This window comes from Rhinoderma darwinii, chromosome 3 (genome assembly GCF_050947455.1).
Source record: "Rhinoderma darwinii isolate aRhiDar2 chromosome 3, aRhiDar2.hap1, whole genome shotgun sequence".
NCBI lineage: Eukaryota > Metazoa > Chordata > Amphibia > Anura > Rhinodermatidae > Rhinoderma > Rhinoderma darwinii.
In genome coordinates, this window is record NC_134689.1 from 169,991,411 (window position 1) to 170,017,221 (window position 25,811).

The 25,811-nt window shown below is 41.7% G+C and overlaps 1 protein-coding gene across 1 annotated transcript in view; it reads right to left on the minus strand.

Moving 5' to 3' along the window:
- ARID2 (AT-rich interaction domain 2) overlaps window positions 1–25,811 on the minus strand; it is a 163,405-nt gene that overhangs the window by 34,997 nt on the left and 102,597 nt on the right. The window contains exons 11-15 of the mRNA XM_075857031.1: window positions 22,356–22,523; window positions 21,969–22,047; window positions 20,711–20,845; window positions 18,832–19,001; window positions 6,627–9,439 (exon numbers count right to left, since the gene is read on the minus strand). Coding sequence (XP_075713146.1) covers window positions 6,627–9,439; window positions 18,832–19,001; window positions 20,711–20,845; window positions 21,969–22,047; window positions 22,356–22,523 — 3,365 coding nt within the window. The remainder of the gene's footprint in view (window positions 1–6,626; window positions 9,440–18,831; window positions 19,002–20,710; window positions 20,846–21,968; window positions 22,048–22,355; window positions 22,524–25,811) is intronic.

The following is a 25,811-nucleotide window of genomic DNA, read 5'->3' on the forward strand; positions in this document are numbered from 1 at the left end:
TGATCGGCAACAGTGGAGTGTCAGCTGTCGGGGACAGCTGACCTCCCGGTTCCCGATGCACAATGTCATTGACACGGTCACCGACAGTGTGCATCGAGAACGACACCGTGACTTCCTGTCACTCCGACAGGAAGTCTATCAGGAGGCTGGTCCTGATAGGCTTCCGTACATGGCAGATACGGAGGCCATTACTTGGCCGCTGGTCGCCATCTGCAAACCTGACGATTTCAAAACCCCTAAAATACAGTGATTGCAATAGATTGCTGCATTTAAGGGGTTAATTGCTGAAATCAGCAAAAATGAGCCGCTGATCGGCAACAGTGGAGTGTCAGCTGGCCTCCTGGTTCCCGATGCACACTGATGCCGACAGTGTGCACCAGGAACCCCGCAGTAACTGTACGTCCGGGTGCGCTAAGACACTGGCCACCCGGACGTACAGTTGCGTCGTGGTGCGCCTAGGGGTAAATGTAACATCTGGCTGCACTAAAAAAAGCACCACAAAAATGCCTTGAAAAATACCACTAAAAATGCAGCAAAACGCGGTGTGTGAATCCTGCCTTAGGACAGATTAGCTCATGCAGTATGGTTTTGTTTTGATACATTCCCCTGGGTCAATAGAGGGAAACAAAGATCTAAAGTTTAGCCATATCCCTTCATTCACATTCTCTCCCATCCCTTGGTTGAACTTGATAGATAAAAAATTATTTTATTGTAATTATATACCAGTTTATGCAAAAGAGGCACTGACTTCCTCAGTATATGTAACCATTTAATATCTCCGGTATGAACACTGGCATATGTGGTGTCATTAAGGTCAAACTAATATAACCAAAACATGAGAAAAAAATTAAGTAAAGAAAATAGGGTGGGCATCAAAATTATTATTTAGTCTACCTTAATCTGACCTTCAAAACAAATAAACTTAAATGATTTCCCATGTGTAAATGAAGTTCATCATGTGACCACTTACTAAAGTTATATTCAGATTATGGATTTATAAAAACGGGGAACTATGCAATTATACATCAGTTTAAACTATTGATCACATACCAGCCTTATACTAGTGTAGTAGATCATTCTTTCTGCAATCTAGAATGGTATAGCCTATTCCTAGCCAGTGTATCCATGGGCTATTTGGATGGGACAAAAAAAAAAAAAAAGTACCCCATCATCTCATGTGACCCCCAGAATTTAGTTACCAACAAGGATACATGACATAGGACACATCCATGGGTTAACCGAATAGAACAAAACAAAACAAGGTGAGGGTCATGTGACCTGCATATTATGGTTGTCACGAGATCAGAATTTGGACTTCGATATTGATACTTTGTGTAGTATTGTGATTCTCGATACTAAAATGATTACTTTGCCAACAAAAAAAAAAGTTCTTCCATTTTCTGATGTGAGTCGCGTGGGGTAATGAATTTTGAACCTTCATGTGCCTCACATTAATAGTAATTAAACACATCATGTACCCGACAGTCATAATGCACAACATTGGGTTGTGAGATACACACGATGGGGTTAATTACTATTAATGTGAGGTACTAAATTCATAACACCTCGTGCCTCACATTAAAAAGTGAAAGAAAGCAGTTATTTTACAGCGTACACGTCATAAATGACCACAGATTTATTGTGCAGGTTATTATGGTCGCGACAATACCAAATGTGTATATTTTATGTATTGAGACTTATTTTAATGACTATTGTAAAAAAATGTGCATATTTTGTTTACATTTTTTTTATTTAACATTACTATATTTTTTTAACTTTATTTTTAAACTTTAATGTACTAGAATATATCTATATACTGATAGTACACAGGCAGTTGTTAGCACATACTGAACTATGCCCTAACAACAGGAAATATGGTCAGACAGCCCTGGGGTCCTTTAATGGACACTGGGCTGTTTGCCCATATATAGTATGTCCCTTGATCGCATCACAGGGATTCCCTACCACGCGATCCAAGGGGTATGCCACATCTCATTTTCTCCTTGAATGCTTCGGTCAGCTTTGATTGCAGCATTCAAGAGAATGGCGGCAGACAGCAGACAATTCTCTGATCTCCACCGTTAGAGAGGGGCTGCGACTGTGTAGTAAAGTCATTGCCCCGCTCCTAACAACAAGTGTGCGTGAGTGGTTAGCATATGATGCAGCCGGGGTTGCCCTAATGAGCAGCGGCACAAGCACTGAAGACAGAACATGGGAATGTTTTGCAGTGCGCCCGCCATGTTCTGTCTTCAGTGCTGGCGCTCATTAGTGCAGTGCCGGCCGCATCGCGCGCACACACTTGTCCGGAGCGGGGCAATGACTATTAAGCAGCCGCAGCCCTGCTCTAACTACATTCATGTGTTACAATACTAAGCTGTGCGGCCGTACAGGTTTGTATCGAAATACATGAATTAACGGTATTGAACTGTTTAAAGGGTGCACGGTATCGAAATATTATCGATATTTATGCAACCCTACTGCACATGACATGATTGCTCTTACTGTTAAGGCTATTAACGCACTTCACTAGACAACACCAATCTACTGTGCAGAGACAGGGGTCTAATGCACTGATATAAGACTGTACAGGCACGTGTACAGTATATTTTAAACTTCAGTAAACTAAAAAAAAAAAAAAAATGTATGTTCCCTATTGTACAAATAAATAAAACAACGAGCAGAATAACTCTATAAAACATACCTATTGTTTGAGGAAAAATAAAAAAGCTGCAGATGTGTATGAAATATAGTTAAGGTCTGAACAAGGCCTTACACGAACACTGGGAAAAATGCTGCTGTTGCTTTCCCTACCGCTGTCTAGCTTCTACTATTTTATACTATTTGGGTTTGTTAGGGACTGAAGAGGGTTCTGAACATTTATGGAGAGTCTGCAGAAAATGCGAGGCAGGTGTCACTTCCCCCAATGTGAATACAGGACACTGTCATATTAAGGCCTGTGCAAACCTTCGAAAGAGATTTTTTATTTTTAAATAAAGTTTCACAAAACACTGACCTTTTTAATTAGTGTTATTAAAAATTATTTTTCTGTCGACTTAAGGCTACATTCAGATGAGCGTAGCTAACCTCGGACGTGAGAAACTGCAGTTTTTCACATCCGAAATGCGCCCCTGGGGGGCACGTTGTCACGGATCCCTCATAGATTGGAGTCTATAAAGGGATCTGTGACACGTAGTAAAATAGGACATGTCCTATTTTTTCACGGACCCTCCAGACGCTCCGTTGAAACAACGGTCGTGTGAACGGCCCCATCGAAGTACACGACGGCCATTATTTTAACAGCCATCACACGGACTACACATATGCTCATCTGAACAAGCCCTAAGACTAAATTCAGACGAGCGTTGGCAACTAAAGATGTAAAAAAGGCAGTTTTTCACGTACCAGGTGCACCCGTGTGGGACGCGTTGTCACAGATCCCCATACACTAGAGAGTGTATGGAGGGTTGCGTGACACGCAGTAAAATAGGACGTGTCCTATTTTTTCACGGACCCTTCACACGCTCCGTTGAAACAACGGTCGTGTGAACGGCCCCATTGAAATACTGGAGTCCACATGACGGCCGTTGTTTTAACGGCCATGACACAGACGTGATACATGCTCGTTCGATTGAGCCCTGTTTTTTTTTTTTTTGGTCTTCAATATTTGCGGAACAAGTGACTTGGGTTACGTAAAGATGAACTCATTGGCTTTTTTTATTTGCAAAGGGGGGAGGGGGGGGAGAACAGTCGGCATCCCGTTATCGGGTCGTGAAGATGCCAATCGGGTGACAGTGGGAGCCCTCTCCATCTGTTAAACTCCTTGGACGCCACTGTCGCCATTGACCATGTTATCTGAGGGGTTAAACGGCTGGAGCCTTGAGTTATCAGATCCTGGTCCTTGCAACGGGATGTTGGCTGTATAGTACAGCAGGCACCCGCAGCGTATGGCACGGGCACAACCATCACTGTGATGTAACTGTACGTAAAGCTGTGAGAAGTTAGTAGTCACCACAATGTACAGTTACCTAATGGTGCGAGTAGGGTTTAAAAGAATGGTCACAAAACTGTGGTTGTAAGGGCATGTTCATACAGAGCAGCAGTGATATGGCAGAAAGCAAAGCCAATAATGCATTTGCGGAAAACCCCACAACTTGCTTTTATTGCAGAAGTTGTTTTATTCTTTCAACAGCACCACTGTGTGAACTATGAACATACGAATTTTCTTGACACATCTGTTTTAGTTAATAATGGTATTTCCCACATGAATTAACAATTCCGGATCATCTTTTATAAGAACTCTATTGTTCTGTTCCGCTCTTATTCCCCCTAGAAAAATGTATAAATTAATTGACAGCTGGGTGTTACTAGTTGGAGTGTTTCCCTACACAAACTCAATGTCCATTCAGTACTGACAGAGTAATACTGTAGGGACACACCTATTTGACCAAGACTGTTGAAACACCCAGTTGTCAATTCATTCACAAATTTCTAGGAGGAAGAACAGAGGAACGGCACAATTCTAAGAAAATAGGTTACCGAATTGTTGTTTTATGGGGAGTATTTACTAAAATAGACAAGTCAGGAGAGGTGACAGGTCCTATTTAAAACCAGTCTTTTCAATGAAAGCACTATCGCCTGGCCTATTTCTACAAAATTGACGTTAATACATGTGGTTTTTAATTGTGCTGCTGCTTTCCGCCACATCATTATGTGAAAATAGAGAACATACCCTTACCACCTAGCCTATTTCTACAGAATTGGCAGAGACTATTGGAAGAGAAAGAGCATGGGGACTTGGCAGAACTAAAATCTATAGCTCAGAGAATAATCACAATCATTGTAGAAGTCCACATAAAACTCTGGAGCACTTTGTTTTTTTAAATAGCTCACCGGTATACGTTGGCCACAGAATAGTTAGCAGATGCAACGTTTTTGGAAAGATAGGTTGACAAAAGTGTTGGGGCAGCCTAACTGTCCAACGTCAAATATCTGAGAAAACGAGGATCAGGCACATTGGATTTTATTTGTTTGCCTGGGAGAGGAACTGGCAATGACCTATCCTCCGCCCCCTATGGCAACAAACACGCATACTTGGCCAATCCGAGCAGTTTAGAAATCGGTCAGCTGAATAGCGGATTACCCTATAACTTTAAGGGGTTGTCCGAGATACCATCATATTTTCAAAAACCCCTTCAATGCATGTAATTTATAAATGTTGTGCTGCTTCACAGCCCGTAATGCGCATGCGCTGTCACTGCTGTTCGAGGTAACAGCAGGGGGCGCGCATGCGCGTTCCAACAGAACAAGCCGATATACACCACGTGACAAGTGACGTGTCGTATACCCTGCAAAGAACTCAAGATCAACAAAGCGGCAGAGCCAGTGCAGAGAGTGATGTCACCAGTCAAGTTTCCAACGGCAGAATCTGGAAACGGGGCCACTTTGGAAAATGTAAGTATATTACAAATGTATTTACATTTATAAATTACATGCATTGAAGGGGGTTTTGAAAATAAGATGGTATCTCGGACAACCCCTTTAAGTATATGGTCAGCATTAGTGGATGCAGGGACAATTGAGCAAATAAGAGAATAGCCTATAGCTGTCAGTGACAGCAATTAAACCAAAAAGAAGATAGACCTTTTTTCTTCTGCATTGTCAAAAGCACATAAATGACTACATGCAGTAAAGCGGAATCCTTTTTAAATCCCATTGATGCAGTGCCTGATCACCAATATACTGGTAGAAGGGCAGAATTGCTGGAGTCCTAGTTTAGAAAGGACTGTTAAAGAAGTCATACAGCACTGCCATTTCCCTAGGATAGGCCTATGGTAGTTCACACTGAACTACTTGTATGGCTGCTATGGCAGCGTATCTTCAGACCCAATGTTGGATTGAGCGCGAGATCGCAATACGAGGGACACTTTAAAAAATTACAAAATAAACTTTAACAGTGATTAAAGCTCTGTTCACACTAGCTTCACTTAGTTTTATAGCGAAAGACATGACACGGACACATCAGTTTTCTGGTTGACTATAATGGGGCTTGTCAAAACTACTGTACTTTTGCCTGCAAGAATAGTGCTGCAGACAAGAATACTGGAAAAAAAAACACGCGCGTAAACAGAGTCAAACAATGGAAACATTACCACAACGATGTCCTATTGTGAGACAGCAAACATGTGTTCAATGTTATGGTAACACTAGAAATATTACATGATTTAATATGCCAGACCATTTCTAATCTTTTTGTCATGCAATTGAGTTCTAACAAGTAGACTTGCTGACATTCCTTAAAAAAAAATATATATAAAAAAAAAAAAAATACTAATTATTCAAGGTAGCATGTTTTTTTTTTTACATTTAAAAATCAAATCAGTCATACACTAAACCAGCAGGGGGCAGGATAGCCCAGTTCTAGAACAACCGGACAATAAGTGGAACTTCAAACACCGCTATGGATGCAAAGGGCGAGGATGACAATGTAATTCAAGGTCAAGTAAATGAAATGCAATGTTACTCAAGCGTTCATGCAGATTTAAATTTGAGTTTGAACATGGAATTATACTTTCGATTTTGTAACACCAATACACTTGCATTAAACTTTGGGATTGTTGATGACTTACCTGTGCAACTACTGCCTGTACAAAAGTATGTGGATGCTGTTGCTTTTGCTGAACAGCACTTTCTATTGCTACTTTAGCTACAGTGCTTGGATCAACACCTGCTGGCACAGCGACCATGGTTGCGCTACAGCCAGCATTATTAGGGTCACTGATCGTAACAATCCTTACTCCCACTTTATTGGGAATAACTGGGACAGATTCCCGGTCATTGTCTTCTACTGGTCGTTTGAGAGCTTTGCATTCTGCTGTGCCATTAGTAGAACGTATATCTGCAGGCAGCCCAGGCTGGGTAACCCTAGTTCCTATATGGGGCACTGCAATAATTTGATGACCCGGTAAAACAGAAGCCGTAGACTGCGTTGAGACGACAACAGTCGGACGTTGCTGAGGCACATCTGAAATCAAACTGGAAACTATAGGTCCATTGGGTAAATCTGTTGCATTACCACACTGTATCTGGATTGCAAGGTTCGAAACATCATTCATACTACTTGCAAAATGTGACAAACTGTTGGGTAATATAGGTCCATTTGAAAGTTTCTCCACTTGATCACCTTTGGCAGTAACTTGAGCAGAATCCAGAAGTTGTTGTTGCTCCATTGGAGCTATTTCCCCATTTCCTACATGATTGGAAGCTTTGTGATTAGGAATGTTTTTGCTCAAATGAGAACAGTCTCCCTTTTCAAAATCACAAACCCCATTAACCTGTGGCTTTTTAAAGTCTGTTTTACCATCCTGCTTATCACTCTGTTCAGCGTTTTGTTTTAAAGAAGCTCGATTTTCCCCTAATTCCACAGATGACCCATTAGCAACCACTTGACTGGCCTCGGTCGACGTTTTCCCTGAGTTTGAAGGAGGTAGACTGGAGTCACACTTTTTACCATTTAAAAGGCTTCCCATTTGCACTTCATTTTCATTCGTTTCCCCATTGCTGGTGTTCGCAGAACCTTTTGGACAAGAAGGATTTTCCATTACTTCAATTTTACGTTCATGCACGTGTAAGCCTGTAGCTTCCTTTGCCTCTTCCTCCTTTTGGCAAATTATTTTATCACCCTTAAAAGGGGGAGAAGGAGCAGATGGTATTTGCCCACCTGGTTGGGTTAGAGCAGCTGGAAGTGTTTGTACCTGTAATCCAACTCCAGGTTGTGTCCCACTCATCGGTGCAATCATTTGAGGTGTATTTCCCTGGCTTACAGTTGCAGTAGCAAAACTTGTGTTTGGCACAACTGTTATTGTGACTTGGTTGCCAGAAGTTCCTTGAAATATTGTTGCTGGAGAGTTTGATATCAACTGACCTGGCAAAATTTGTAAATTTGAAATTGGAACAGTCTGATTCTGCATTGTACTCTGAACTAACTGCACATTTTGTTGGCCAACCAATATTTGAGGAGTTGCAGTCTGTCCCTGCACTCCAAATGAAGGAGTCTGATTGTTGGCTACTTGATATACCACCTGAGGGCTTGGTGCTCTTGCATTGTTAGGAGGTGGTATCTGCGGAGCAGGGAGTATGAGTTTTCCTCCAGGTGTTGAAGGTCCTCGTTTGGGAAGCAACAACTGTTTAATAAGGCTTGACTCAGCAGGACTAGCAAGTCCAACACCTCCACTTTGGGTCTGCTGCTGAACCTGTACTTGTTGGGATGACTGCTGAGCTTGCACTTGTGCCTGCGGTTGTTGCTGAGCTTGTGCCTGCTGCTGTTGGTGAGGTGCTGGTGACAACTGTTGCCTTTTTACAGAAAGCATTTGGCTAACAGTAGGAGGGGGTCCTTGTGAAACTGAAGTGGTAGCGGGAGAAGTCATTAATGATGGGAGTGGATTATTTGGAGTTGACATTGGGGAAGAGGAAGGTGCTAGATTTGTCTGTCCAGTTAACTGGACAGTTTGTCCTGCCTGAATTGCAGCTGGATTAGTAAGAACTATTTGGTGAATGGCTGGTGCGTACGCTTGACCAGGTTGGCTGACTATTACTACACTTTGCTGGGGTTGCTGCTGCGGTGATTGTTGAACTACTGTCGAGGATACTTGCTGAGAAGAAAGAGGTTTTGGAGCAATGTTTTGAAATCCAATTCTAGAGGTCTGAGGATTTTGAACACCAGCAATTGTAACCACTTGCCCTGCCGCTACTTGGAAACTTTGTACAGTTGTAGCGGACACAATGTTAGAAGATGAAGTGGTTACATATTGTTGTGGAGTTATGATAACAGTATCTTTCTGCTGGTTGGAAGCTGGGGATTGTTGGGATGGGACATGTACAGTTTGTGATGAAGTGGTGATTAATTGTTGACCTTGTTGAAGTCCAGCTGTACCTGCTGGCATACTTTGCATCCTGCCAAATATATGACCTTGAGGAACAGTTTGTTGAATAACGGCTACTGGAGTGCCTGATGTGATCTGACCAGGTACCACAGTGTGTAAAGGTGCTTGATGCTGAATGACAGAAGGATGGTGAAACAAGGCCTGAGAACCCACAACTGTAACAGAAGAATGTTGCCCTGGATTGCTGTGATTCTGAACTAGAGAGGCTTGTGTTGATCCTCCTAAAGCAATAGTTACAGGTACTGAATGTTGAACAGAACCCTGTATTACTGCAGCCTTAACCATTTCACACGAAATTGGAGTTTTATTCTGTATTACAGTCACTGTGGTATTATGCTGTTGCTGGGTATGACCTTGAAGATTCTGTGGCATCCGACACACTGTCTGAGCCACACTGTGAATGCCTTGAATAGGAAAAGACATTTGAGTTGCAGTTAGATTAGTCGCTTGGTTCACTGTTACAGTTCTCTGGAAGGGATTTCCTGCTCCTTGTGCCACTCCTGGGAATACAGAACAAACAGAAAATAATAATTGGATTGCTACATGGATAAGTATTATAAATTAAAAAAAAATTATTACATACATATATATATATATATATATATATATATATATATATAGTGAAGGAAATAAGTATTTGATCCCTTGCTGATTTTGTAAGTTTGCCCACTGTCAGTCATGAACAGTCTAGAATTTTTAGGCTAGGTTAATTTTACCAGTGAGAGATAGATTATATAAAAAAAAAAAAAAAGAAAATCACATTGTCAAAATGATATATATTTATTTGCATTGTGCACAGAGAAATAAGTATTTGATCCCCTACCAACCATTAAGAGTTCAGCCTCCTCCAGACCAGTTACACGCTCCAAATCAACTTGGTGCCTGCATTAAAGACAGCTGTCTTACATGGTCACCTGTATAAAAGACTCCTGTCCACAGACTCAATTAATCAGTCTGACTCTAACCTCTACAACATGGGCAAGACCAAAGAGCTTTCTAAGGATGTCAGGGACAAGATCATAGACCTGCACAAGGCTGGAATGGGCTACAAAACCATAAGTAAGACACTGGGTGAGAAGGAGACAACTGTTGGTGCAATAGTAAGAAAATGGAAGACATACAAAATGACTGTCCATCGACATCGATCTGGGGCTCCATGCAAAATCTCACCTCGTGGGGTATCCTTGATCCTGAGGAAGGTGAGAGCTCAACCGAAAACTACAGGGGGGGGGGACTTGTTAATGATCTCAAGGCAGCTGGGACCACAGTCACCAAGAAAAACATTGGTAACACATTACACCGTAATGGATTAAAATCCTGCAGTGCCCGCAAGGTCCCCCTGCTCAAGAAGGCACATGTACAGGCCCGTCTGAAGTTTGCAAATGAACATCTGGATGATTCTGAGAGTGATTGGGAGAAGGTGCTGTGGTCAGATGAGACTAAAATTGAGCTCTTTGGCATTAACTCAACTCGCCATTTTTGGAGGAAGAGAAATGCTGCCTATGACCCAAAGAACACCGTCCCCACTGTCAAGCATGGAGGTGGAAACATTATGTTTTGGGGGTGTTTCTCTGCTAAGGGCACAGGACTACTTCACCGCATCAATGGGAGAATGGATGGAGCCATGTACCGTCAAATCCTGAGTGACAACCTCCTTCCCTCCACCAGGACATTAAAAATGGCTCGTGGCTGGGTCTTCCAGCACGACAATGACCTGAAACATACAGCCAAGGCAACAAAGGAGTGGCTCAAAAAGAAGCACATTAAGGTCATGGAGTGGCCTAGCCAGTCTCCAGACCTTAATCCCATCGAAAACTTATGGAGGGAGCTGAAGATCCGAGTTGCCATGCGACAGCCTCGAAATTTTAATGATTTACAGATGATCTGCAAAGAGGAGTGGGCCAAAATTCCATCTAACATGTGTGCAAACCTCATCATCAACTACAAAAAACGTCTGACTGCTGTGCTTGCCAACAAGGGTTTTGCCACCAAGTATTAAGTCTTGTTTGCCAAAGGGATCAAATACTTATTTCTCTGTGCACAATGCAAATAAATATATATAATTTTGACAATGTGATTTTCTGTTTTTTTGTTTATATATAATCTCTCTCTCACTGGTAAAATTAACCTAGCCTAAAAATTCTAGACTGTTCATGTCTTTGACAGTGGGCAAACTTACAAAATCAGCAAGGGATCAAATACTTATTTCCTTCACTGTATATCTGTATATATCGTGCTGTTCAAACTTTTGTGTTTATGTGATTCATATATGTGGGGCTAGTGACTGCCTCCAGTTTTTGATCTTGCACTTCTCCCATTCTGCCCTGGGTGATTTTAGTTAGTTTAATGCTGGTTCCTACCAGTCGCAAGAAAATGTAGGTTTAGTCCCAGTTCTGGGTGTATGTAAAGCGTAGGCTCCCACCTCATAGAGGTCGCCTTGTCGTGGTAGGTGGGCTCACACAATTTGATCAAAATGTGCGCTAAGAACCTCCCTATTGTAAGTAGATTTAGAAGTAATGCATATTTATTTATATTTAGTGGCTTAGGTGGCATTAGTGTTCGCAGTGTGCGGTCTCCATTTTCTTGTTATATATATATATATATATATATACATACATATATCATCTCCGTAGACCAAAGTAACACCAGGACATCAGGATAAATTAAAGAGGCTCTGTCACCAGATTATCAAATCCCTATCTCCTATTGCATGTGATCGGCGCTGCAATGTGGATAACAGTTGTGAATAGACTGGTTTGTCAGCATCATCCACTCCTATTCACAACGCCCAGCTACCGTGTTTCCCCGAAAGACAGTGTCTTACTTTCTTTTTATCCCCAAAAGCCCCACTATGTCTTACTTTCGGGGTATGTCTTATATTGGGAAAAAATTGTCGATTTTTTTTTTTTTTCACAAACTTTATTTAACTGTTTTACATTTTTTTTTTTAGTCCCACCAGGGGACTTCACTATGCGATGTGCCGATCGCATATATAATGCTTTGGTATACTTAGTATACCGAAGCATTATTGCCTGTCAGTGTAAAACTGACAGGCAACCTATTAGGTCATGCCTCCGGCATCGCCTAACAGGCAGATGCTGAAGGCAGACCTGGGGGTCTTTGTTAGACCCCCGGCTGTCATGGAAACCCGACGGCGACCCGCGATTTGTTTGCGGGGGCGCCGATCGGGTGACAGAGGGAGCTCCCCCCTCTGTCAAACACATTAAATGCCGCTGTCACTATTGACAGCGGCATTTAATGGGTTAAACTGCCGGAATCGGCGCGCGCTTCGATTCCGGCAGTTGCAGCAGGAGCCAGGCTGTGTATAACAGCCGTGCTCCTGCCGCTGATCGCGTGGGTACAGTCTCAGTACCCGCGCCATCACAGGACGGATATATCCGTCCTCCTGCGCGAACTAGCAGCTGCTGAGGACGGATATATCCGTCCTTCGGCGTTAAGGCGGCATTGACAAGTGCAGGGGAGGCGCGGTGACATATGGAGAGGGGGGCGGCGCGGAAGTGGGCAGGAGGCGGCAATACCCCCGTGTTTCCCCGAAAGTAAGACATATGTCTTACTTTCGGGGTACGGCTTATATTAGCCGACCCCCCTGAAACCCCCGATACGTCTTACAATCGGGGGTGTCTTACTATCGGGGAAACACGGTAGTAAAACAAGTAAACACACCCAGATGTTACAAACACAATACACGCCCAGTTGTCCATTAGAAAGGCTCATTTGCATAAATATAAAATTGCTCATAACTTGGCCAAAAATAATAGTTTTTAAAAAAAACAAACCGTTACTGTTATCTACATTGCAGCGCCGATCACATGCAATAGGAGATAGGGATTTGATAATCTGGTGACAGAGCCTCTAAGTGTTGGTTTAATCACTCCAAAATTCATCCTTTCTGGTAATGTACACATGGCCTGATCTACAGTTGTTTTTAGGAGTGCTGAGTTCTTCCAATCTTTGTATCTATCTATGAATGATCTTCTCTTGTATATCTATATATACACATGCGCAAAAATATTAATTCCCCTTTGTGTTTTTACTGTTTTGTTGCATCTCAACATGGAATTAAATGGATTTAAAATTTGAGTAATGGACCTGACAAATTAGTCCAAAAATGAAAAAAAAAAAACCCTTAAAGCTGAAAAGTTTATATGAATTTTTTCCCCTTTGCTATGAGACCACTAACACGTTGAGGTGCTCTTAGAACTGCATGTGGTTTACTGCAGCATGGTGCAATTTTCAATGCGTTTGCAATATTTACCGCAACAGCAACGAAAAACGCATTAAATCGCGGTACAAAGAACGCACTTTTCACCACATCCCAACGTGTGAATGGACCCTAAATATGGTTTGGTCAAACCAAATGACTTCAGAAATCACATAGTCGAATAAGGCCCCGTGTATGATCAAAGTGTCCCATGATGTCAGTATAAATACACCTGTACTGAAAGCCCCCTGAGTCTACAACACTACTAGGCAAAGGAACATGAAGACCAAGGAGCTCTCCATACAGATCAGAGGAAGTTGCGGAGAAGTATAGATCAGGGTTGAGTTACATATACAAAACAAAAAGAAACAAACTGAGCACCATTAACTCCTTCCCGCTTTGGCCACTTTGACCTTCCTAACAGAGCCTCATTTTTCAAATCTGACATGTTTCAATTTATGCGGTTACATAGTTACATAGTTAGTACGGCTGAAAAAAGACACATGTCCATCAAGTTCAACCAAGGGACAGGCAAAGGGAAGGTAAAAATTTCTACACATAGGAGCGAATACTTTTTTGTTCTAGGAAATTATCTAGGCCTTTTTTAAAGCCATCTACTGTCCCTGCTGTGACCAGCTCCTGCGGTAGACTATTCCATAGATTCACAGTTCTCACTGTAAAGAAGCCTTGTTGCCTCTGCAGGTTGAACCTTTTTTTCTCCAGACGGAGGGAGTGCCCCCTTGTTTTTTGAGGGGATTTTACATGGAACAGGATTTCACCATACTTTTTGTATGTGCCATTAATATATTTATATAAATTAATCATGTCCCCCCTTAGTCGTCTTTTTTCAAGGCTAAATAGGTTTAATTCTTTTAATCTTTCCTCATAACTTAGATTCTCCATGCCACTTATTAGCTTCGTTGCTCTTCTTTGTATTTTCTCCAACTCCAGGGCATCCTTTCTATTAACTGGAGCCCAGAACTGAACTGCATATTCTAGATGAGGCCTCACTAATGCTTTGTAAATTGGTAATATTACATCCCTGTCCCACGAGTCCATGCCTCTTTTAATACACGACAATATCTTGCTGGCCTTTGAAGCAGCTGATTGACATTGCATGCTGTTATTTAGTTTATGATTTACAAGTACACCCAGATCCTTCTCAGTGTAGCTCCCCCTAGGACATATGATGCATGCAGGTTGTTGGTACCCAGATGCATAACTACATTTATCTACATTAAACTTAATTTGCCAACTGGATGCCCAAACACTTAGTTTGTTTAAATCCGCCTGCAATTCACGAACATCTTCCATAGACTGAACTATATTACATAGCTTGGTGTCATCTGCAAAAATAGAAATAGTGCTATTAATCCCATCCTCTATATCATTAATAAATAAGTTGAATAATAGTGGTCCCAGCACTGAACCCTGGGGTACACCACTTATTACCGGGGACCATTCAGAGTAGGAATCATTGACCACAACTCTCTGGATACGATCCTTGAGCCAATTCTCAATCCAATAACAAACTATATTTTCTAAACTTATAGTCCTTAATTTACCCATTAGACGTCTATGAGGGACAGTGTCAAATGCCTTTGCAAAGTCCAAAAACACTATATCCACAGCGGCCCCTCTGTCTGGGCTTCTGCTCACCTCTTCATAAAAACAGATCAGGTTAGTTTCACAACTTCAGTCCTTAGTAAAACCGTGCTGGCTGGCACTTATAATACTATTTATTGTCACATAATCCTGTATATAGTCCCTCAAACATTTTCCCCACAATGGATGTTAAGCTTACTGGTCTATAATTACCCGGGGTAGACCTAGAGCCCTTTTTTAAAATAGGCACCACATTTGCCCACTATACCAGTCACTAGAGAATAACTGAATATTATGAAAAGGGGATCAGAAATAACTGAAATAAGCTCTTTAAGAACTCTAGGGTGTAACCCATCTGGTCTTGGGGCCTCGTGCACATTTATTTTATTTAATTTAGCTTGGACCATCTCTACATTCATCCAATTCAGTATATCAACTGATATATATTAACAGCACTGGCACCGGCTACATCAGCTGCTCTTTCTTCTGTTGTATAGACAGAGCTAAAGAACCCATTTAGTAACTCTGCCTTCTCTTGATCCCCTGTGACCAACTCCCCATTACCATTATCTAGGGGTCCTACATGTTCAGACCTTGGCTTTTTTGCATTTATATGCTTAAAGAATTTTTGGGGATATGTTTTACTATCCTTGGCCACCTGCCTTTCATTTTGTATTTTTGCTAATTTTACTACATTTTTAAAGATTTTATTACGCTCTTTAAAATTTACAAAGGCTACAGCTGTACCTTCAGATTTGTATTTTTTAAATGCCCATTTTTTTCATGTATTGCCCCTTTTACAGAAGGTGTAAGCCATGTGGGGCTTCATTTTAGTCGTTTATACTTGTTACCTATAGGAATAAATTTTGCACTATAATTACCCAAAGTAGATTTGAAAATCTCCCATTTATCATTTGTCCCATTATTTAACAATAGTTGTTCCCAGTCTATATCTTGAATTGCAGCCCTCATCCTGGGGAAATTTGGCTTTTGTAGTGCAGATTTTGCTGGATTGATTTCTGGGCGCATGTCACATTAGCAAAGCCCCTGTGGGACCAAAACAGTGGAAACCCCCCAGAAGTGACCCCATTTTGGAAACTACACCCCTCAAGGCATTTATTAAGGGGTGTAGTGAGCATTTTCACCCCACAGGCCTTTTCCATAAATGAATGCGCTGCGGATGGTTCAAAGTAAAAAAAAATATGTTTTCCTAGATATGCCATTTCAGTGGCAAATATGTTGTGCCCAGCTTGTGCCACACCCAAAAAAATGTTAAAAGGGTTCTCCCGGGTATGGCGATGCCATATATGTGGAAATAAACTGCCGTTTGGGCACGTTGTAGGGTTCAGATGGGAGGGAGCGCCATTTGGCTTTTGGAGCGCAGATTTTGCTTGGTAGTAGTTTTGTTTCGAGTTTTACTAGTATGTCAGTTTATATGTATGTGGGGGCATATTTAAGCTGTGTGGAGGACATCAGGGGCATAGTCAGGTGGTATAATAATGGGGTAAAAAAAAATCCATAGATGTGTTATGCTGTGAAGCAATCTTATGCACAAGCCAGTGTTGCACTGATAAACCGTGTCCTTTCTTATCCCCCTTTTGGTACACACACTGCACCTTCGCAGTTTCAGGAATTTTGAGGGAGATTTTTCCTAGTAGAATACGGCGCCCTCGCTTCCAGATGTGTTTGGGCACTCCCCTTCCTGGCTCCCTAATTTTAGGGCCTTGATAAATCGACTCTTGAAAAAGATGAAATGTTCCCCTCGGGCCTGAAGAACGACATAATTTTATTTCCTGACTTACGGGAGCCTTAACTTATTTTATTTTTTCATAGACGTAGTGGTATGAGGGCTGTTTCTTTACGGGACGAGCTTTAGTTTGGGGCGCATGCGACTTTTTGAGCACTTTTTATCTTTTTTTGTGAGTCGATACCAAATTTATAGCACTTTATGTTTTACAACTTTTTGCACAATAGCATTTCTTTTGTAAAAAGAATTATTTTTTTCTGTCGCCATGTCTGAGCCATAACTTTCATTTTTTTGTCAATGGAGATGTATGAGGGCTTTTTCTGCGGGACAAGTTATATAGGTATCATTTTTGGATACATGCAACTTTTTGATCACTTTTTATTCCTATTTTTTTAAGCTAAAGTGACCAAAAACAGTTATTCTGGCACTGTTTTTTAGTTTTTTTTTTACAACTTACACCGCGTGGGATTAATACGATAATATTTTCATAGTTCAGGCTGTTACGGACGCGGCGACACAAGATATGTACGGTTTATTTTTCCAATAATAAAGGACTTCAGGGAAATATGCGCAATTGTGTTTTATTTTATTACTTAATTCTTTTTTTTTTTTTACAACCTTTTTCGCCACTCTTTTTTTACTCCCAATAGGGGACTTGAAGGTCTAACTGTTTGATTGCTGTGCTAACAACATTCCACTACCATTGTAGTGCAATGTATTAGAACGGTCAGTAATTCATTGACAGCAAGCCAATTAGGCTCTGCCTTTTGACGGGCCTAATCGGCAGAGCAGGAAGCCATTATTAGGCCTGCTGTTGCCATAGTAGCAGTCGGCAGCCCTGCGATTGCATTCCAACAGTGCCATATATACAGCGGATGTCAGAAAGGGGTTAAGGGAAAACCTGTAATTATCTAGGAATGGCCTAGTCAATGCCCAGACCTCAAGTCAATTGACAATCTGTGGCATGGCTTGAAGATTGCTGTACGCCAATGCAACCCATCTAACTTGGAGTGGGAGCAGTCTTGCCTGGAAAAATGGGCTAAAATCCCAGTATCTAGATGTGCTAAACTAATATGGACTTATCCATAGAGACTTGTATCTGTAATAGAAGCAAAAGGTGGATTCACAAAGTATTGACTTTCAGAGGGTTAGTGTTTATGAACATTAAAGTTCTCTGTTTTTGTCTTAAAGGGGTTTTCCCATGACAGTCATTTATGACATATCTGCAGGATGTGTCATAAATGTCAGATAGATGCAGGTCCCACCTCTGTTTCCTTAAGTCCCATGGAACTGAATGGTAGTTATGGAAATAGTGTAGCTCGAAAGCTACGCTGCTTCCGTAACTGCCATTCACTACTATGGGAGTAACAGAAACAGCGTAGCTCAGCAAGCCTCGCTGTTTTCGTAACTCCCGACCATATAGTCAGGAGGTGGCTGGGGAGGCAGTGGGAGCAGAAAAAGGTAGAACGGGGTTTAGGGGGTCCCGTTCTAGAGATAGAAGTTCCCCCCACTTCTGGGACCCTCGCCTATCGGACATTTATAACACATCCTGTGGATCTGTTATAAATGTCTCTTATGGGAAAACCCCTTTCATTATTGCTTTTTTTCTCAAAATAAAGTAGTAGGCGTGTTGTGTAAATCAAATGACACATACCCCTTTAAAAAATCTATTTTAATTCCAGGTTGTAATGCAACAAAAACACCAAGGACGGGGGTTCATACTTTTTCAAGGCAACGTACGTACGTACGTAGAGAGGTTTATATCTTTTCAAGCAAAGTTGACAGCACAGTAGTTTTTGTTTTTTCAATGATTTTACCACAGGATATAAATAGAAGTTGTAGAATGGGAGAATTGAACAATGTTTTTACTCCAGTTTTCTGGTGTAAAAAAACATGTCACAAATAGCCAAAAGCTGAAAAAATTAGACTTTGGCTGGTTTCCGCTGGTCTTGCCTCTTTTTAAAATAAATGAGTGGGGCCTGGTGAAAGGGGCGTGGCCACTGGTTCCCTCCGTATTAGCTATAATTTACAAAAAAAACAGGCATAAATCATACCAGAAATCTTCGACAGAATCTGGCCAGCGTAGATTTCATTCAGTGGCACACGGTCTGATAAAGATGTGATAAAATTATCACATTTTCTGTGCAAGCACACCACCACCCAAAGTTGCGGGCTGCATCTCCTGGCAACAGTGGCCATGACAGATTTGTTCACAAATAAAACAATGCAAATTAGCAATACTTATAACCATCATCCTATATTTTATGCAGTTAGGAACCTTAAAAAAAAAAAAAAAAAAAAAAAGTCTCGATACTAACCTGCTGCATTTGTTTCTGAAACCACGTTAGTAGATGGTGGCTGCTGCTGATAGTACATCTGGATAGGGAGTGGTAAGGTCCTCCTTCTCACACCAGACACATGAATATGAGCTTGTCCATTATTGTTTGGATCTTCTACTCTCTTAATGTTGTGGTTTGAAAATACAGACCTGTAAAAAAGGATTTTTTTTTTTTTTTCAAGCACATTGCGTTTCCTTTATTAGAACATTAACCAAATAACCCTAAAATTGCTCGATTAATCTCCTCTTTTCCTTTGATCCTATTTTGTCTCAGTTTGGAATGAAGACTGAAGTATATAAAGAAATCTTCTCTGTGTCCCAGGAGATCAGCCATTTCCCCCATCCTCCTCACAATAATGTGTCTGGCTGTAAGACAACTGGCTGCAGAAGGAGCCTCCCCCCTCTGCAGTAGGACGCAAGGATAGTTAACCCCCAACACCGGTGTCAAGCACTGGTTCCTCAGCAATTTACCATCGGAAAATGGAAGAGATCAACAGAAAATGAACCCATGTACTTGGCAATATTTCTAGTGTTTGTTTCAGGAACATGCAGAAGATCCAGCAGACTAAGGCCCCATGCACACGAACGTGCTTTTGCGGATGCAATTCCCCCGATAGTCCACAGGAGAATTGCGGCACGATTCATTACTATGGGGCCATGCACACGACCGTGGTTTCCGGGCTCATTGAAAATAATGGCCGCGGCCATGAGCACAGCCCGCGATTTGCGGGCTGCTCGGGCTGACACTCTGTGGCCGGCCGACCCGAAAATCACGGCCGTGCCCCTGGCTACGGTCATGTGCATGAAGCCGAACAAATAGTGTGAAAAAGTTTGTCCTGTTTACACTTATTAGGTTTTTACATTTTCTAGCTTCAGTGCTATAAGGGAATTTTGAGTTAAAGAGAACCTTTCATCTGCCCATACATGTGCAGCTGAATGCGCAATGTAATAGATAGGGCTGCACAAACGCTAGGGCACTTTACAATTTTCTCCTATACTCCTCCGTTATTTAGATATCGGTCTCGTTATATTTGGTGCCCGATAGTTAAATCATCCCCTGAACGGTCAATGGGGTGTGTAATTGGCAAGGGGACGTGTAACATAGCTGTGACACTGTCCAATCAGCTACGGACAGTGTCACAGCAAGAGATGGAGATCGGAGAGCGTAAGTGCATGTGCAGCTCGGAGCTGTGCACGCGGGCACACTCACTCTTCTGCTCTTGGCAGACAAGACTGATCTCTCGTGCCTTATCTGTGCGCGCACACGCTCCCCTCTCTCCAGCTCTTGATGTGACACTGTCCGTAGCGGATTGGACAGTGTCACAGCTATGTTACACGCCCCTTTGCCAATTACACGCCCCATTGACAGTTCAGGGGGTTATTAAAATATCGGGCGCCAAATATAACAGCACCGATATCTAAATAGCGGAGGAGGATAGGAAGAAAATGTAAAGTGCGCGCGTAGTCCACCTTTTCTCTCCTTTCTTCCTAATCGTGGCGGTAACACATATGGTTACTGGAACAGACCGTGGCAGCAGCATACCCTTGGTTATTTAATCCCGTGTACATCAGAGTTGTGTCTGAATAGCACAACCCCCACAGTATCACTATTGCTACCTTTTACTTCTACTTTTATTAGTTTTATCTGCACTATGTGGTGCTGTGCATCTCCTTTTTTACACAATATAGATCTCTCCTACATGTGGTTGTCTAATAGATTTTAAAATCTGCTTTTCATACATTTATAAATTCATAGAGATGTTTGCTGACCACAAATATATAGACACTGTATTCGTGTCTCAAGCATTGGAAATAATCCTTTCAATATCCCCAAAGAAATCAAGAGCAAGATGTCATACCGTAGACATTTGTAGAAACCAGACGACGTTAGAATTCCACCTCTAGCCAATTTACTGCAAGTTGAGAGGTATTCAGAATACATCTCTGATCTCGACACTGAAGAATCTGGGCTCACTTCAAAATGTGCATTCAACCTGCATAAAAGTCCAACACATTTCTCACATCTACTTTAAAGAGAATACATACACACCATGCTGCATTTACCCTGCATTGCCCTTCATTAAAAAAAAAAAGCAACAAAACTGTTACAATTCGTTTAATATCTGTCTTTACCTGATTTGATATGATGCTTTTAAGTTTTTTCACCTAACAGTTTTCAAAGGAACTGAATTATATTTGGCACAACACCTTAGAATCTTGCACTAAAAGGTTGATTTTCCAATGAACAAGCACTGCTTGATAATCGGAAAGGCAAAGTATTATGTCATTAACTTGATTGGGAACTTGCCGCATAAGGGCCATCAAAGCCATTTCTACATTCTAATGATGTCACTATCAGCCAAAGTCTGAAAGAGGGGGCAAGCAGGGATTACACAAAAAAAAAAAAAAAAAGACATTCTCCCATGCAAGAATCCATGGTGTTTAAAATAGTGAATTAAAATGCAAAATCAGGTCTGTACATGCTGCATTCATATAACTTTAGTCAGGACACAACCCATTTTTACACAGGAAGTACCCAGTTTCATTAAAGAGGATCTGTCACCAGATTCTCAAACCCCTATCTCCTATTGCATGTGATCGGCGCTGCAATGTAGATAACAGTAACGTTTTGTTTTTTTTAAAACGATCATTTTTGGCCAAGTTATGAGCAATTTTATATATATGCAAATGAGCCTTTCTAATGGACAACTGGGCGTGTTTTCTCTTATTTCCAACTGGGCGTGTATTGTGTTTGTAACATCTGGGCGTGTTTACTTGTTTTACTAGCTGGGCGTTGTGAATAGAAGTGTATGATGCTGACATATGATGCTGACAAACACTTCTATTCACAACGCCCAGCTAGTAAAACAAGTAAACACGCCCAGATGTTACAAACACAAGACACGCCCAGTTGGAAATAAGAGAAAACACGCCCAGTTGTCCATTAGAAAGGCTCATTTGCATAAATATAAAATTGCTCATAACTTGGCCAAAAATGATTGTTTTAAAAAAAAAAAAAATGTTACTGTTATCCACATTGCAGCGCCGATCACATGCAATAGGAGATAGGGATTTGATAATCTGGTGACAGAGTCTCTTTAAGCATTTTTCACTCACCATTGACATCCAAACTTTTCACTGTCTATTTCTACAATTCCAGGAGGTGGCACAGCATGTGCATTGACGGGTCTGGAAGCTGGAAAATATAACAAAATAAACCATAATCTGTATCTCCAAATAGCATAGTAGTCCTGTAGTGCACACCTTGGGGTGCCTCAGAAATACGTCAAGCATGGGAACATGCCATGATTCTTTTTGTGTAGTTTCAGTACGTCACAGTTCCCAAATACGGCCATGTACATAAAGCTTACAAAAATAATTTACTAAATGGACAACTTATGTTTCCGTTAACCAATGCAGAAAAACAAAATTAAAACCTCTAGAAAAACACTACATGCAGAGAATAATAACTTACTTTAAAAAAAAAAAAAAAAAAATTCTAACCTGGAGCAGGACTTGCATTAACAGAAGGGCTAACATGCTCCACTGTTTGTGGACGAATTTCAGAAACCACTTGATTACTGGAACTTTGATGCTCAATAAGTTTCACTGCTGTTAGTGCATCAGGTCCAAACATTTGAATGTCCATAGAAATAAGACACACCAACATATCTATATTAAAAAACAAAATAATAATTAAATGGTGAAATTTATAAACATATAGGTGCAATTCTACCATTTAATCTCAAAACACTATTAGTTGCGTTAAAATAAGCTAAAGATATTAGCTGAATTATTAATATTCCCGCATTATCACATTCATGCACGTCATGGGAAAGGGTCCCCTTCCTGCATTCTGATGTCCATGTACTTCAGGGGTGGGGAACCTTTATTCTGCCAAGGGCCATTTGGATATTGACATCATTCGCGGGACATACAAAGTTATTAACTTAAAAATGAGCCTGCTATATTATGTCAAACATTTAATTAACACCCCTAATGCGATGGCTTGAACTGCTTCTCTTTGGTGAGGCGTGTGATGTTAGCTGGTATTGATGATGTGGCTACTGCGTCGGTCAGTCTGGAGCGCAGTCGACTCTTTGCAATGGTAAGTTTTGAAAAGAACTTTGCAGCAGAAATTATTCCGACTTACTTACTTAAAGGGGTTTTCCCATCAGGAACATTTAGGATACATTCACTGGATATGTCAAACCGATGCGGGTCCCATCTCTGGGACCCACATGTCTCTATAGAACGGGGCCCTCTAAACCCCGTTCTGTGATGTGGCTGAAGCGTGATTCCCGACCATGAATTACGGAAACCGTGTAGCTCGCTGAGCTATGTTGTTTCCGTAACTCCCTTAGTAGTGAATGGCAGTTATGGTAGCAGCATAGCATGCGAGCTACACTGTTTCAGTAACTACCATTGAGTTCTAGGGAACTTACGGAAACGGCGTAGCTCGGCGAGCTACTCTGTTTTCGTATTCATGGTGGGAAATCACAAGCTTCAGCCACAACACAAAGAGGTAGAACGGGGTTTAGGCGGCCCGAGATAGATTTGGGACACGGACCTATCTGACATTTATAACATTCTGTGGATATATCAAATGCGCTTGATAGGAAAACCTTTTTAAGTCACCTGACCTAACATTTATGCGTTTAGGACAGGTCCTATGTCTACACTACAGCTAAATTTCTACATTTAGGCCTCAGCTAAGTCTCTAAATTTTAGGTCAGGAGCAGGAGGGAAGGGAGCCAAGTAGGATGCGGCGGTCTGAGCAAGGTCAGTGCCTTTGGCCCGGAAATGGACCAGTCCAAACACCTGACCTCAAGTCAGGTGACTGAACCACTCCCGGGCCGACACGCACTGGCCTCACCCAGACCGCCGCCCTCCTCCTGCTCCTAAATGTGAATGAGGTGGTCAGACTGAGCCAAGAAGGGAATGACACGGCAGCAGCGGCGTTCAGAATGAGGTCGGTGCATGATGTGAGTGTGATCTGAGGTCACGTGACTAGACTGGTCCACTCTCAGGCCGGCACACACCGACCGTCACCTTCATACTTGGCTCCGTCCACGCTACTCACTCACATTTAAGAGCAGGAGGGCGAACGGAGCCAATTAGCGAAAGACACAGCGGCAGCGCAGTCGGAGTGAGGTCAGGCCAGACCAGACCAAATGATCTCGCGGGCCTTATATGGCCCGAACATTCCCTACTCCTGATATACGTGATGGTGATTGCACGGGCACAGCTTACCACGAAGCTCCCGCTGCAACGGCCAGAACTGGAGAAACATCAGATTCCTTTCATTTAACCCCTTAAATGCCACAATCAATAGAGACCACAGCATTTAAGTGGTTTGACAAAGGGAGGGGGGCCCTCTGTCCCCTATCGGCGTCCCGCGAACATGATTGCAGGCCGCCGATGGGTGGACATGACGCCGGGGGCCTAGCAAAGGCCCTGAGGCCTGCCATGACTATATGCCTATTAGGTTGTGCCAGAGGCATAGCCTAATAAACTGGCTGTCAATTTTACACTGACAGGCAAAAATTGCTTTGGTATAGTGAGTATACCAAAGCACTAAATCAGAAGATTGCATTGTGAAATCCCCTAGTGGGACTAAAAACAATAAGATAAAAATTTATATACCGTTAAAAAAAGTAGTATATTAAAAATAAAAAGACCACAGTAGTAAAAATAAAATAAAACTATTTTTTCCCCATCAAGTGTGGTTTTAGGCTGGGTTCACAGAGTTTTTTTGCAGGCAGAAAAGCTGCCTCAAAATTCAGTTTGGAATTTTGAGGCAGATTTTGCCCACGGCGAAATACGCTTCTTCTGCCTCCCATTGATGTCAATGGGAGGTCAGAAATGTAAACGCCGAAGATAGGGCATGTCCCTTTTTCCCGCGAGCTGGTTTTTACGTTCGTGGCAAAAAACGCCTACGCCTCCCATTGAAATCAAGGGGAGGTATTTTCTGACTTTTTTGGCGCATTTTCCGAGTCAAAAAACTGTGAGCTGGCCCTTATTTTGTAAACATGTAAACAACTAAATAAAAAGACAGATATATGGCAACGCCACGAGCGCAACGATCCGAATAAAGTTTTTTTTCCCATTCCCCCAAAAAATTATAAAAGCAAACAATAATTCTGGAATAGCTGTTTTTTTCAAATACCACCCCAATAACGGATAATAAATAAGTTGATCAATGTTTTTTATCTACCCCAAAATAGCGTCATTGAAAAATTAAACTCATTCTGCGAAAAACAAGCCCTCATACAGCTATGTTGACTGAAAAATAAAAAAAGGTAGGGCTTGGAATGCAACAAGGGAAAAAAAAAAGTGAAAAAAAAAATAGTCATTAAGGCCAAAATAGGCCTGGTCATTAACCCTTTCAAGTCGCTAATCTGTAGATTAACGCCCGGAATGGGTATTTAAAAAACATTTAAAACATGGTGCTCGCTCAGAAGCAGAGCGATCGCAAGCATTTAATCCCTCAGATGCCGGTGTCAAATGTAACCGCCGGTATCGGAGGGGGTTTTTACTTTCACTTACCCTTTGCTGCTGGTCATCGGCTCACGCGCGGTGTTCCTCTAGCAAGCTGGGAGTCTGGTGAACTCTCCCAGCCAAGGTCTCAATAGCAATGCACTGATTTGGTCATAGACTAGATATTGTAGTTTATGGCATAAGCGATCTAATGAATGCCGGTTCAACCCCCTTAGGGGACTAAATAAAAGTAATAAAAAAATGTACTACAAAAAAATAAAAATATTTTTCAAAATATTTAAAGTGTAGCTAAACGTTTGACTAACTTCTGACATGTCATAAATTTGGATTGGTGGGGGTCTGAGCACTGAGACCCCCCCCCACCGATCACTGGAACGAAGCAGCTGAAGTGTTCGTGTGAGCGCTCAGCCACTTCGTTTCTGTTCGTTTTTTTCTAGAAATAAATGTATCGGTGTGCGG